Here is a 15,495-nt window from a genome sequence, read left to right as displayed (position 1 = left end):
TTTCATTCTTGCTAATTTACAAGAACTCACCAAAAATTACGTTGGTTGCTCAAGTTGGACTCGTTGGCCCTGAGACCTGATGAGCACTGATTCAGGTAGAGGTGTTGCTGTGCTGGGGCTGAGCAAGAGGTGGCAGATGCACTAAGCTCATTTTCATGATCCTTTGCAGCCCAATTTTCTGCAACACAGAGGAAACAGTGCACGGGGTGCAAAAATCCCCCTGGTTTCTGTAACCCTCTTGTCTCTTCACCTCTACTTTGGCAGTGTGACGACATTCCAAGACAGCCCATGCTATCTCTGGGGTCTGACTTAGAGAAGACCTACAAGGCATCGATGTGTGTTTGTGGGCAGGGTGACCTACATTATCTAAGAGCCTGAATGTGAGTGAGAGGTTGCAGGGCTTTCCCCAGGGTGGCCCTGATGATGTGCTGATTGGAACTTCTCTCTATGGGAGAGAAACAGGCTACCAGGCAGATTGTGTCAGCGGGACCATGAGCGGCACCTGATCTTAGCATAATTCTGCAAAACAGGTAGAAGCATCACTTTCAGCTTCTACTGGGAAATGGGAACTGTAATATTTAGAGGAGCATCGTGCTTCCAACAAGATTCAAGGTTACAGGTAATAATAATGAGGTCTCAGGGCCAGTGAGTCCCACTTGAGCAACCAGCGCACTTGGCCTCACTCACTGCCTGTTGTCTCCTCTTGAGCTTTGGCCCTAATGCTTTTCCTGCTCTCATCCATCTCCACGATGGATGAGAGTGAGGGCAGGAGACTCAGTGCTGGTCCTGATCCATGTTTTGGGGTTAGTGACCCAGTACAGAATGCCTGGATTCCCTAGCATCACGTGTGATGGCAGCAGGGCTGGGCTGTGCCCCAAACACAAACGCAGTGTTGAGTCATAGAATCCTTAGAGTTGGAAGAGACATCTGAAGGCCATTTAGTCCAACTGCCCTGCAATGAACAGGGACACCACAGCTGGATCAGGTTGCCCAGGGCCTGATCCAGCTTCACCTTGAAAGTCTCCATGGATGGGGCATCAACCACATCTCTGTGCAACCTGTGCCAGCGCCCTCGCTGTAAAAGACTTTTTCCTCATATCTAAGCAGGTCCTGCAGCCAAGTAGTGCTCTGATGTCTTATTTATTGTGCTTTAATGTTGTTTCAAGCCCTCAGCCACCTGGCTTTGAACAGGATTACTGCTGCTAGAAATGTAATATTCAGTTTGCCTGTTGGCTGAAGGATGGATGGCTGAGCGCCAAGCAGCAGCAGCACCACCGAATCCCTGCCTCTCACTCAACCCACAGCCCTGTCCAAAGTGTGAAGCCAAGATGAATGTGGGACATGGAAGTGAGGTTGGCCATCACTTGTAGAATACAAAGGTTCTGCCGGCCCCTGCAAGGCTGATGACACAGCACTGTGGCTGCTGGCGTGTCGGAGCAGGACGTGCTGATGGCCCCATTCTGAGGTTTTTGTTGCCAGCACCTGTGGCACGCTCGGCCAACCACATTTCCTCTCAAAATTTGCTCTTTCCAGTTCACATCTCTGGGCTGTGGTCGGCAGTTTGGTCATTGAATGTCAGCAAACCCAACCAGGGCAAGCATGGGTGCGTAGCATCAGCTTTGAAAGCAGGAGGTAGGTGACTTAATGGTGTGGCACATAGCAAAGGGGAAAACCTGGGGTTGCCAGAAAGGCAGGAGAATGAGCTGGAGGTTCTTGTTCTCCAGCCACCCTGCAGAACTCAGTTCTGACATATTCAGTGCTGAGATCTGCATGGAGATGATACCATTTCAGTCCCAGTGTCTGCCTTGGGCTACAGAAGGTCTTCTGATGTGCTACAGCTGAGCTGGATCATCTGTCCCCAAATGTTGCCTTTGCTCAAAATGAGAATCATTGAGAATTGCCTCTTTGGCCCATCCATCTCAATGGCAGCGTTCCCACTTCCAAAGCAGAATGTGTTCACACCATTGAAGACTGAGTTCTGTGCCCAGCGTTTGCTCCTCTAAGTGTAAAGGTTTTTGAGTGCTTCTGCTTTCTGCTTTTTTGTTCTACTCTCTCTGGCGCCTCGTGTGTGGAATGAGATTTGGGGTTTTAAGCTGAAATATTCAGAGGAGCTTAAAAGGATGTGGCTCCTCTCCTATGAGGAAAGGCTGAGGGAACTGGGCTTGTTTAGCTTGGACAAGAGAAGGCTCCAGGGAGACCTCAGTGTGGCCTTGCAGTACTTGAAGGGAGCATATAAACAGAAGGGGAAAATGGCTGCTTGTGAGGGTGGATGGTGATGGGACAAGGGGGAATGGTTTTAAAGTGAGACAGGGGAGGTTTAGGTTGGATATGAGGAGGAAGTTTTTCCCCCAGAGGGTGGTGAGGCACTGGAACAGGTTGCCCAAGGAGGCTGTGGATGCCCCATCCCTGCAGGCATTCAAGGCCAGGCTGGATGTGGCTCTGGGCAGCCTGGGCTGCTGGTTGGTGACCTGCACACAGCAGGGGTTGGGATGGATGAGCACTGTGGGCCTTTGCAACCCAGGCCATTCTGTGATTCTGTGGTCCAAATGCGCTCTGAAAACAGCCAAGTTGCATGGCTGAAGGCCCAGCAATGTCATTAAAACCTTCACCAAATGTGTAATTAATCCTACAGTGCATTTTTTTTTCTTAATCACATATTAAGTGTAGAAAATCTATTGTACATGCAATGAAAAAAAATCTGATTTCCAAGCCTCCATCCCCTTATCCCTGCTCTGAGCCCTTGAAACACAGGAACAAATAGGGGTTTTTTTTGTTGTTGGTAGTTGCTTGTGAGATAATCTTTTCCTCCTTTGTAGTGATCCATGTTAGGTGACCTCTTTTTGATTTCTGTGAACTGCAGCTGAAGGTAACTTTAGTCATAGGAAATTTCTGATCAAGGAAGGAATCCTCCCTGAAGGTGCGAGCTGCTGAAGACAGAAGATATGAGTGGAAAGTGGTGGTGAGGGCTAATAACCCAGCAGTTGGTGTGGTAATGGCGCTGCTTCATCACCTGTGGCAATTTCCACTTACCCTCACACCTGCACGATCCGCTCATGGCGATGCTCTTTTCCTTCCACAGCAAAGCTGACATTGAGGGGGAAAAAAAAGGGGGTTCCTTGCTGGGCTATAGAAATGGGTTTTTTGGTAACTTTACCACCTTTTGGTCTTCCACGCTCCATGTCTCAGTGATGCATTAATGAATATACGGGTAAGAACAGTCAGAATGGGAATGCGTGTCATGAAATGGATGTTACCTGACGTGAACTTAACCTGAAATACAAGCAGCTTCTGGGAGATGAGTTGCTGGTTTCTGAACCGCCCATAGATCAGACCACAGAATGGTTACAACATCTTGAAGTGACATAACGTGTCGGGCAATGAAGATTTCTGCCAGTCACACAGAGGTGGCAGAGCAAGGAGTGGGTCAGCTCCTGCTGGCTTGGCAATGCCACCAGTCTGTCAGCAGCTCCTGATTGACCTCCGTGATCCAGAGGACTGAAGACAAATCTGAGCGGTGCATCCTGTGCTTCCATGCTCTTCTTTCAGCTCGGCTGCAGAAGAGGCTTCTCCTGGGCTGTTCCTGCACAGGCCCTGTGATCAGACTATTTGCACGGACTCCTTTGGCAATAAAAATAGCTTTCATTCCAAAGTCCCATCCATTCCAAAGTGCATCTGAGAGCTGAGGGTGCTTCTAGGGAAACAGCACATCCACTGGCTTTTCCCCTCCGCTCTCTGATGCTCTGCTGCTTCATGGGCAGCACAGTCCTTCCTCCTGCTTGTTTTCATGACTCTGGTCTCTAGTTACAAAATGGGGAGCAACCGGTTTGTGATGAAAAGCTGTTAACCTCTAAGAGCATGGTGGAGAGGTGTCAGGTGGAGGAACTCCAACAGTGCAGTGCCAATGGAGCCCCAAATGCAGCTTCTCCATCTGGCGCAGGAGGATGGTCAGCCCAGGTCTGGGTGTGAGCTCCAGTAGTGGAGTCAATGGGGAAGGCATTGGGGCTGCAGGGTACAGGGCTTCACTGTGACACACTGGGAAGAAAGCCTTGGCATCGGGCAAGATTAGCTATGGGATGACTGGGGTAAGAGCAAAGGTGGGGAAAGAAAAGGATCAGAATGGATCAGTGAAGAAGAAACACTGAGAGTCTATAGGGGGGCTGTAAGAAAGAAGGGGGGACAGACTTCAGTAGGGTCTGTTGTGACAGGACAGGGGGAATGGTTTCAAACCAGGAGAAGGGAGATTTCTCATGGATATAAAGAAAAAGTTTTTTACAGTGAAGGTGGTGAGCAGTGACACAGGTTGTGCAGTGAGGCAGTGGATGTCCCTGCAGACAGCCAAGGTCAGGCTGGATGGGCTGTGAGCACTGGTGGAGCTGTGGGTGTCCCTGTTCAGTGCAAGGTGTGGGACAGATGGCCTTGAAGGCTCCCTTCCAGCTCAAACCATCCTATGACATGCATACACGTTTGTGGTGAGAGAACATTAATATTAGAAAGCAAGGAAGGAAGGGGGAAAAAAAGCTGTGTGAACGTTTGTTTGATGGTTTTTTTTTTTTTAACTCTTTTTCTGCTTGTATCTCTTATCTGCCTAAATACACAGCATTGGTTGATTTGGGATTCTGATGACATATCTGCCCTCCCATTTCTTTGGTAGACGGAAGGAAGTGGGCTAGGAAATGAAATATCAGCTCCTAACCTTGGGTCAGGTTAGTGATTTTATGCTGCAATGGGAAGGCTGATAGTGCTTGAACTTCACTATAAATAGGAGGCCACGGCTGGCTGTGAGAGACACGGACTGAAAGAGGTCTGAGAGAAAGAAAACCCGTGAGCTCCATCACTGCGTGCACTCACCTGAAGCAGAAGAGGCCACAATGGCTTTTGCCAGCTATGCTGCACTGGTAAGTGTTTGTATTTGGTGTAAGGACTCTGTCCTGAGTGTTTGGAAGTGGGTATGGTTCACATCTCCAGCCATCCTGGATTGGGAGGCAAGGGAGTGTTTGCATCTGTAAGAGCAGCGTTGCTATTGCTGGCAGGGGGTTGAGCCATGCAGGCTTTTTTTTAAGGCAACTCACCATCAAAACAATACCATCAGAAACAGCTGAAAAGAGAAATGGAGGAAGCACTATGAAGTGAATACCTGTGCATTTAAATTCCTGCCTTGGTAGTATTTGCAGCACTGTCAGCTCTTAGGGTACTCCTAAAAGCTTTGCATATCTGTCTTCATCCAGAAGAATGGTAGAAAACTCTCCGATTTCACCCAGAAAAGGGTTATTTCCAGCAGGTGTCTCCTAGGTGGCTGACATTTCCTGGTCTGGAGAAGTATATGTCTTACATTGGCAGGTAAGCTTAGGTTGGTTTAGTTCTTAGCCCACCTTGTAGAGACGTTTGACACTGAAGGAGGAGGATGCTTTGCAGCTTGTGGGAGAGATGCCCTACTTGGTGCAGCGCCAGCTGTGAATCAGAATTTGAATCAGAATTTACGCTGAGCGTTGTTCAAATCTTACTCTGTTTTTTCCTGCTGATGCATCTCACCCAAACACAAGTGTGCAGATCTGCTGCTCAGTGCTGATTCACAGCAACAAAGGAACGCAGGATGCAAGTTCCTTGGTCCATCGATGGATGGTCCAGCCACCGTTCCTTGTGCTCTCTCGTGGCTGAACAGACACAGTGACAGCTTTCCCTCTCCCAGCTCAGGTCTCTGCTTTTGGTGCTGGTTTTAGCACTCGCTGTAAGGAGCTCGCCCCGTGGGAAGGTTGTTCATCCTCGACCCAGGAAGGTTGGTGGCTCTGAGAGGCTGAGTGAAGACTGCCCGAACCAAAAGGATCCCAACTTCCCGACGATGGTGAAAGTTGACATTAGCATTGGCAGCTCTGATCCTGCCTCCAGGATGGTCCATGACATCAGGAACCGGTCTCTCTCTCCTTGGAATTACAGGTAATTCTGTAGGTGTAATTTGAACAATAATGGCCATGATGCACAGTTGTCTTTTGGGCTGAAAAAACGTCTCGTTCTCAGCGTATGCCCAGAGTCTTGTGAATATTGAAAGCTCCTCTTGACACACATGTTCATTTTGGTGTTGGGTGAATAAACTGCAGTGCAGAGGGACATCATTGGGTGGTTTCTAATTAACATGTCAGTCGATAGTTCCTTTAGAAAAAGAAGAATGTCAGTACATTGCAGTTTTACGTTTTCCTAACTGAAAGAAATTTCTGAATGCTGAAATTAAAACAAGCAAACATGAATGGTCCATTTGCTATCAGATATTTATTTCAACCAGCTGTTCATCAGCTCCATTCACCTGCTGATGAACCATATGGCAGCGTTAACTTCCCAGGATTGATTCCAATTGTAGCAAAGCATTTAAAGAAATGTTAAGGATTTGGAAGTTCTTTGGCTTTGTGTCATAGTGGGTAAATGGTGTGGTGCTTTAGGTTGGATGTCAGGGGGAAGTTGTGTGCTGTGAGAGTGGTGAGGTGCTGGAACAGCTGCCCAGAGAGGCTGTGATGCCCCGTCCATCCCTGGAGGTGTTCAAGGCCAGGTTGGATGGGGCACTGGGCAGCCTGGGCTGCTGTGAAATGGGGAGATTGGTGGCCCTGCATGGCAGGGAGTTGGAGCTTCATGATCCTTGAGGTCCTTTCCAATCCTGGCCACTCTGTGATTCTGGAGGCAAAAAAGAAGAGCCTACCAAGGCACAAGAACATAGCAAACATATCAATCCCTTTTGTGTCCCTATGCCCAGGCTCGATGAGGACCCCGACCGCTTCCCCCGGGTGATAGCTGATGCTGAGTGCCGCCTCTTGGGCTGCTTGAACTCACTGGGGCAAGAGGACCGCAGCCTCAACTCCATCCCCATCACACAGGAGATCCTCGTCCTCCGGAGAGAGCAGCGGGGCTGCCAGCCCACCTACCGCCTGGAGAAGAAGCTGATCACCGTGGGCTGCACGTGTGCTGCTCCAGTCATCCAGCACCAGTCCTAGCAGGGATCAGCAGCAGGTGCATTGCAGGGAGGAAGAACTGTCCCCTATGAACACCTCTGAGGAGAAATCCCAGTCACCCACCTTGCATCCAGCGTGACTTTTCTGAATCTGGGCAAATTGACTCCTGAGATACTGATTCTTGCTGTAGTTCATTTATAGAGTTCAGCATGGGAATCACCATCTGATGGTGATTTGATCACCTATTGCTGGAGGGGAGAAAGGGAAACATTCATATTTCTATTTATATCTTCTATTTATGACTGTATTTATAAGTCAAAATATCCAAAAACTGGTGCACGTTTACCTGTATTTATTCAGTAATTTATCAGCATAATAAAACTTGTATTTTATTTAAAAGAATGTTGTGTGGTAAAAATGAAAGCAGGAACAGAGTAGACTGAGTTTGTTGCAGTGGCATTGCAAGATTTCAGCAAAGCTAATGAGAACTTGCATTCTAATCAGAGGAAGGGATGAGAAAAAGGGTTGGAAGCAGAGAAGTGAGGCTACACAGGCAGTGCTGGAGGAGCTGGAAATGGAAATGATGGGATGGTGGGAAGAACAGTATGTAACGTTGCCTTGAAGAGTGGCAGCTGAAATTTGGGTTGGAGTCTAGCCTGGTTCACATGAGCTCAGAAAATCTGTCCTTCCAAACCATCATCCTTAAGAATTTCCTTCAACTCCACCAGCTAGGTGGTTGGCTGAGCAGAAATTCAGGGAAATGTGCAGAGCTGGATTCGTCTCACTGCTCGTTATCCAACCTGGCCTTGAAGCTGTGGGTGAGGAACCCTCCATATCAAGAGAAGAAGCAAGAAACCCCTCTGCAGGGCTCTTTGATGTTGAGCACTTTTGTTTCTTCCCCTGAGCAGCTCGTGTCATCGTTAGGTCCATCCGTATCCTTTCATGCTTGACTTTCAAGCAGCATACACTCCCTGGGAGCCCACCTAAGCCAGTTAAACAACCCATCCATCTCCATACACGATGGAGAAACCATCTCATTCAATTACAAGCACTTGTACTCATTTGTGGCAGCAACTGTTTCATTATGACCACCAAGCCCTTCATGTGGTGGGGAGCAATCCCACAGAGGCGTTCTCTGTATGCACTTGCTCAACTCCAGCACTGCTCTTCCAGTAACCGCTGACCAGGAAATCACAATCTGGCACCCAGCTCTTGCTGGTGACCTATTTCTCTCCCTGTCAACAGGCCTAACCTGTGGGATTGTCCTCGTTTGTTTTGTGGAGAGAAAATGAGCCTGATGCTCTTTCTCTACTCATAATTGTGTTGGCATTGGGTTCATGGCAGCTGAACGGGTGAACTCTCCTGTGTCAACCACTCTACCCTAAGATTTGTTCTAATGGGAGGAATGGTGAAGCAGCTAATTAAGGAAATTCAAAAGCAATTAACTAAGGAATTAAGGAAGTTAATTGTGGACCTCAGCCATAGGTCACAGAATCACAGAATGGCCAGGTTTGGAGGCTTAGGTCATGAGGGTTGGTTGGTTTAGGTCATGAGGCTTTGGCTCCAGCTGCTACCGACTACAAACCACACATCTGTCAGTAAGGCACGCACTGTGGGGATTGTTTCTAAATAAATCCAGCAGCAAAGCTTATTTCCTTCTAATGGCATCGTTCTTAGAGAGCCGTTTTGCAGCTGCTGGCTTTCAAGGTGAGGTAGGTTGGCTTTGATTCCCAGCAATCTAAGAACATGCCAAACGAGATCAACACTTCCTGTAAGCAGCACAGTCATCTCACCACCAAGAGCAGATGATACGCTTTGAAGCTGAGGACCAGATTTTGCTAACAGCTCTACCTATTTTTCTTGCTGGCAGCAATCCGCTCCTTTAGTCAGTGCACCCGTCTCAGTGCTGGGTCAGTCGTCGTCTCTACTCCCAGCACAGCTGTGGATCTGGCTCTGAAATAGAGCTTAGGGCAGCCTTTAGGGACTTGGTTATTGTGCCAGGAGGACAAGGCACAGCTGTAGGCGTAGAAGCAGCTCCACAGTGTCTCCTCATATCCCACTGTGCTAAGCAACCCATGCTAACAGGTTGGTGCCTGAGCTTTTCCTTTCTGCTCTCCTGCTCACCTCTCTCTAACCTCCTTTTGCTGTCCTTTTGCTTGCCCTTGGCTGTGCCCAGCTGGGAGCTCGATCTGGGGAGCAGCTTTCATGAGATGGTGAAGGAAGCATGAACAGCCCTGTTTTAGCACAGAGGCACAGCAGCCCAGTCAAAGCCTCTTCCCAAATCTGTGCTGCGAGGTATTTTTCTGCTGGTGTGATCCAGGCTTCTCTGGGCCATTAACAACAGGCAGAGGTTCTTGGTCTTGCAGCCCTTTTGGAAACCTCCAAGTTTAGTTGTTGCTCAAAACCTCTACTTTTAAAAGGCAACAGAAATTAAATACATGAAAAATACAGATGTTGCAGCCTTAAGGGTTCAGGGGACAAACGGGGAGCTGTGCAAGCTCTTTTCTTAGTGAACCAGAGGAGCAGTAACTTGAAAATCCAGGAACAGTCATGGCTTGCTGGGAACTAGAACGAACAGGCAAAGTTCTGAGGGATGAACACTTTGCTCACCAGTCCTTTGGGTATCTACAGTTCGGTGCCAACACAGTGAATAGAGATGAGGAGATGACTTTCCACACCAGCTGTGGGTCCTGGCCGTGCTGCAAGGCGACCGGAGAGATCCAGAACAGAAACTGCACCCATGTCCCCATCACAGGACGAAAAGTGAGACGTGCCTCCATCTCCCCTCCTTGCCCTTTAACCTTCTTCTTCTTCCTCTGACATTTTTCCTCTCTGATGCTATTTTTAAATGTATGCTTTAGAAGACTTTAGGTGAGTGGGCCAAGATGATAGCTTCTACAGCACGGTTCCATTTCTGCTTTTTGCCACTATTTTTTTGCCCCTTTCTTAATTTTCCTAGCAAGAAATCTAGCCTAGTCTTTCTTCTTTTCTTTTTTGTAACTCCGTAATATTAATAATACCCTTGATGCTCTTTGTACCAAACAGGTCATGTACCAAGCAGGTTCTACTCAGCTGTGTCTGGATGTAGCTTTCTAGAAGTGAGTTTTGATGGTTTTACTCTCATGTACAAAGAGTTAAGTTTCTGTTTTATTTCCATCCTTACTAAGCACAATTTGTATCAAGATCAAGATTTCTTGTTCCAGTAAGCCAGCAGAGATGGTTTATCTTCTCTCTCAGTTGCCGCTATTATTTTTTCTCTTTTCCTTTTCTTTCATACTTCTGAAATCTGCACTATGCTCACTTATCTTGGTCCCCTTCTCGTAGAAATGCTTGCCAGAGTGTTGAATCTGTCATCTTTCACAGGCATCTGGCATCTTTGTGTTTTGATTTGATAACGGGCACCGATGAGCATGGATATCTCATCATTTGCCACACAGATCACAGAATCACATGAGTCATAGAATAGTCTGGGTTGGAAGGGACCACAATGATCATCTAGTTCCAACCTCCTGCCATGGACAGGGTTGGCACCCACTAAATCAGGCTGTGGAGGGCCCCATCCAGCCTGGTCTTGAACACCTCCAGGGATGGGGCACAGCTCTCTGGGCAGCACTATCAGGGCACCTGATAGTGGCCTTTCAGTATCTAAAGGGGAGCTACAGGAAAGAAGGGGACAGACTCCTCAGCAGGGCCTGTGGTGATAGGATAAGGGAAAATGGTTTCAAGTTAAAAGAAGGCAGATTTAGGTTGGATATAAGGAAAAGATCTTTTACAGTGAGGGTGGTGAGGCACTGAAAAAGGTTGCCCAGAGATGTGGTTGATGCCCCATCCATGGAGACTTTCAAGGCAAAGCTGGATAAGACCCTGGGCAACCTGATCCAGCTGTGGTGTCCCTGTGCATTGCAGGGGAGTTGGGCTAAAATGCCTTTAAAGGTCCTTTCCAACTCAAAGGATTCTATGATTGTAGCCATAATATTAACTGCTTCTAATTGAGCAATATTAGTGATAGGTGGACAGCTGGACTAGATGATCTTAGAGGTCTTTTCCAACCTTGTGATTCTATTCTGCAGGAGCAAGTACAACATCCATGCACATTACAGAATTTGATACAGGTCAAGTTGTATCAAGATGGTTGTGCCTTAAGGAATGGATTTCATTGGGTTGATAAATGGTCCAAGGAATAATGACACTGCTGGAAGAGGGACTGCAGCATCTTTGCAGCAGAAAGTTGTACTCATTTTGGTACTTCATCTGTCTGACCTGGTTCTGACTTTTTCCACATTGTCGCTCTCTCAGAATTGCTAATAAATCTGCATTACTTCTGTGCCAACCCCAGCTAATCTTCTTGCCTCTACCAAGTGATAAAAGGCCTGTGAAAGACAGAACGCTGTCATGTTCCTTGCTGTTTGCTTGTTTGGTTTTTTTTTTTTGCAGTCTGCTCCTGTGCTTGATATTCCTGGTACATCCAGTGGGGTGAACTTCAGGACCTGCTGCAGACTGTAAGGAGGAACTGATGGAGATAAGGTAGGAAACAAGCAAGTTAGGATCTTGCATACTGCTAAATACCCTCATATGGGCAATGTTATATCAGGTTGAATGGTGGTAATTAAAGCTGTGAACAAAACTTCACTGTTTCTGCTGCACATAATGTGATGACTTTGAAAGGGTAGATGATAGCAGAAGAAGGGGAAATGGTTTAAATTGAGGGAAGGAAGGTTTAAGTTGAATGTCAGGGGGAAGTTCTGTGCTGTGAGAGTGGTGAGGTGTTGGAACAGCTGCCCAGAGAGGCTGTGATGCCCCATCCATCCCTGGAGGTGTTCAAGGCCAGGTTGGATGGGGCCCTGGGCAGCCTGGGCTGCTATGAAATGTGGAGGTTGGTGGCCCTGCCTGTGATGGGGGGTTGGAACTTGATGGGTTGGTCCTTTCCAACCCTAGCCATTCTGTGTGACTTATGGTTAATTAATGTTTCACAGGCCCGGTGAGTATCTGCTAGGTAAAACAACGGTATGGAATCTCTGTCTGCGCTGTCAGATTAGTTTGTATAAGTTGATGCACCTGATTTTTGCCAAGAGCTGATGAGTGAGGGCTTGAGCTCACTGGAGGGAATAACTTCCAGCAAAAGCTGGGCTGATAACATCTCCAATTAGCACAGCTGGATGTAGAGAAGATGCTTTCACCCGAGAGGACCCTGCCTCCTTTGGGATGTGTTGGATGTGGCTCTGGGCAGCCTGGTCTTTGGTTGGCATCCCTGCTCATAGGGCCATTCTATGATTCTACCATCTGCATTCCTGAGCATTTTTTGAAGTTCTGCACTTCCTGTTGCTCTTGTTGGTGCCCAGGAAGCTCACATCTCCCCCGTACGGCAGCAAAGCTAAGAGCCATGTCCATGCAAACCAGCCTTCCATTAAAACGTGGAACATTTTCACCAAGCTCCTTCAAACGTACGTTCCTGTGGTGCAAGGTTCCCACCTACACAAGTGTCTTCACGGCCGTGTGGAAGTGCTGTGTCAGAGTTCTCTATATCTGGAGCATTGGGAGGACATGAGCGTGGAGGAAATTGCCGCTGCAGTTAGCAGTGTGCATTTTCTCTGAGCAGCATTCGATGACCCCAGTGATCCACCTGCTTCACTCATGCTCTGTTCCCTACCTATGCAGGAACAACTGAATGTAAGCTTCACGGTAGAAAAGTGAACTTTTATACTCCATTTTGGAGGATTTGGTCTCTTTCCTGCCAACGAAGCATTCAGAGTGTTGTGTTGAACATTCCCTTTACAACTCCTTTTCAATCAGATAATGAAGTGAACTGGGCAGTTACTCGTGGCTTTATTTTTGCTGAAGTGTTGTTCAGTAAATTATTTCCCTCCCAGGTGCCTTTCTTTCTCTATGGGTAAAGCAATGCGAATGATACGAGTGCCAATTGTCCTGTGTTCTTCCTGTTCTACTGCAACAGAGCTAGGTTTTATCAACGGAATTTCAGTTTTTTGTATTGCACAAATCCCTTATATGGTCATAATAGATAATAATAATAGATAATAATAGATAATAGATAATAATAGATAATAATACAATAATACCTGTGCGACCTGCTGTAGGGAACCTGCTTTGGCAGGGGTTTGGACTCGATGATCTCTGGAGGTCCCTTCCAACCCCTACAATTCTGTGATTCTGTGACTCTGTGATAATAGAAAGGAGTGATTTCTTGCCATGTGAGAAAAAGTTTCTTCAGAAAGAGATGGCACCAAAGAGTTGATTTGCTGTTTGATTTTTTTTATTGCTTGGAGATAAATAAACATAGATAATTACAATATGTTTACCAGCATAAATAGAATTAAATAAATAGGCTTTTCAAAGTGTCGAGTAAAGTTGTGTAAGGCGTGATTCTGTGATTCTGTGAAGGCGTTCCCGTCGCTCCTCTAACAGAGCACGTGGAAGGGGCTGTATTCTGAATCCAGAGTATCAAAGGGGAAACGGATTTAAAAACAAAACAAGCGCAAAACTGAGATTACTGCTAATCATGATGGCTCAGCCCCGCGGGTTTTCGTCGCTGTTAGGCAAGTTCTCCCGCAGCCTCCCTTAGGCCTGGTGCTGGATCAGTGGGGTGACACACGTGCAGCCCACGGTGATCATTTTCTTCTCCAGGCGGTACGAGTGCTGGCAGCCCCTCGGCTCGCGGCGCAGGACGAGGATCTCCTGTTTGATGGGCACCGAGTTGACGCTGTGGTCCAGCTGCCCGGCCGAGTTCACGCACCTGGAATGGCGGCACTGGGCGTCAGCAACCAAGCGGGGGAAGCGGTTGTGGTCCTCATCGATCCTGTGGATTGACATGGAAGGATAGGGAAGCGTTGGCAGGGGAAATGCTGCTGCTCTGCTACAGGTATGTTAGCCTGGAGTTTTATGAGCTCACTGGTGGATCCCCATAACCCCTGGAATATTGCCTGTGAAGGGGCAGAAGACCCTCTGCTATTATTTTGGAGTACAAGTAAAGTATCAGTAAGTACTGCATGCTTTTGACTGCAAGACTTGCGTGCAAAGGGCTTGATTCAAGCAGGCATTGACTTTGAAGGACTAGTTAGAAGTGGGCCTGACTAATGGACCCGAAGAGCTTCAGCTCTTCCCCACAACAAACGCTCTTAGGACCTGATGCTGGTGTTAGTAAAGCACCACTGACTTTGGTGCATGTCAGACCTCCAAGGTTTTTTGATGATCTCTTAAGTGGCAAATGACTTGAAGATAAACCTTGCCCCAGTAGGTACATCAATTAAATTACAAGGATAATTTACTTTTTTTCCTTCTATATTGGCCTATACCATACTTTTGCTCTATCCCCCTTTATTCATGGATTAGCTTACAAAAAGGATTATATGGACGGTGGCTATCCTTACATTGCCAAAATCTCTCAGTACTGAAGTACTTAAACTAAAGATACAGGCATAGCCTCTACACTACTCTTAACCCACTGCATTTCTAGTCCATAAGGACAGACACAGTACCTGTAATCCCATGGAGCCAGTGAGCGTTTGCTGATATCAAGAGTCACTTTGGTATCCTGGTTCACGTTGCTGATGCTTATGTTGACTCTCACAGTTTGAGGGAATTTTCCATCTTTTTGGATTGGGCATCCAGCATCTCCTTTCTTGAAGAGGCTCTCCGGCTCAAGTCCTGGCCATATCACCTTCCCATGGACGGAAATGCTGGCTGACAGCACGGCCAGCAACACCAACAGCAATGGTCTGAACTGGAGAGAAATGGTGCATTTAGGGCATGGGAAAGCATAGCTGCTATAGCATCACACAACTAACAATACTTCTGTGAGTCTGGGAAATTCATTCACATTTATCCTAGCTGGTAGTGAGAGCTCATACTGTAGGCTGGGGTAATTATGGAAAAATCTGCCCTGTATCACATTCATCTTTGCATGGATTAATTCTTACGGACACCAACGTACAGTCAGTTGCCACTTGGTGGTATATAAAATCTCGGTTATACTAAATAATAAATCCAAAAATAAATAATATATTTGAGGTATTAGAAGAGTATAGCAACAAAGAAAATTTACTCTAGGGCTGAGTTTTCAATTTATTCCTTGTCTTAGTTCATGTTGCAGTATATGGTGTGCTAACAGACCCACGCAGTGTGTCCCACGCTGGTGCTATTCAGCAGCCTCCTGTTTCAGTTCTTTTCAGTAATTCAAGGTTCAAACAGCTGTTTTAAATACGGGTGCCCCATTGCTGAGAGTCATCTATTAAGTACATCTTTGTCAAATTAGGGGAAAACAAAACACAAAGCAAGTTCTTACCAAAGGAGAACAAGGGATTGGAGACATCTTCCTTTTCTTGCTGCAGCTGATGCTTGTGCTGGGCTCTGTTGAACTGAAGGTGACTGTGTGCATCTGCTGCTGGTCTTTTTATAAGGGCTTTCCTGCCGTCCTAGTTAAAGGGGAGTAGGTGTTTTTTCCCACTCTTACCAGTGGTTTCTTGTCTTAAATTGAAAAGTAGATGTGTATATTCCATTAACGCAGGTGGAAAACAGGATACAGGTCCCTCCCCTTCTTAGATTTGTAAGT

General features: G+C 47.0%; 2 protein-coding genes across 2 annotated transcripts; one reads left to right on the top strand and one right to left on the bottom strand.

Moving 5' to 3' along the window:
- The first annotated feature begins 4,868 nt into the window (after positions 1-4,868).
- Positions 4,869-7,182, top strand: LOC128085847 (interleukin-17F-like). Its single transcript, XM_052693785.1, has 3 exons — positions 4,869-4,895; positions 5,687-5,931; positions 6,737-7,182. The coding sequence occupies exons 1-3, from the start codon at positions 4,869-4,871 to the stop codon at positions 6,972-6,974; spliced, it is 510 nt and encodes a 169-aa protein (XP_052549745.1). The 3' UTR covers positions 6,975-7,182.
- Positions 7,183-13,505: 6,323 nt separating this feature from the next.
- Positions 13,506-15,255, bottom strand: LOC128085850 (interleukin-17A-like). Its single transcript, XM_052693799.1, has 3 exons — positions 15,229-15,255; positions 14,423-14,667; positions 13,506-13,743 (listed from the first exon to the last, which is right to left on the bottom strand). Exons 1-3 carry the CDS (start codon positions 15,253-15,255, stop codon positions 13,506-13,508), a joined length of 510 nt encoding a protein of 169 aa, XP_052549759.1.
- Positions 15,256-15,495: the final 240 nt, after the last annotated feature.

The sequence above is a fragment of the Tympanuchus pallidicinctus genome, unplaced genomic scaffold (assembly GCF_026119805.1).
Source record: "Tympanuchus pallidicinctus isolate F22 unplaced genomic scaffold, pur_lepc_1.0 scaffold1, whole genome shotgun sequence".
Taxonomy (NCBI): Eukaryota; Metazoa; Chordata; class Aves; order Galliformes; family Phasianidae; genus Tympanuchus; species Tympanuchus pallidicinctus.
This window is presented reverse-complemented; position numbering and strand designations above follow the sequence as displayed.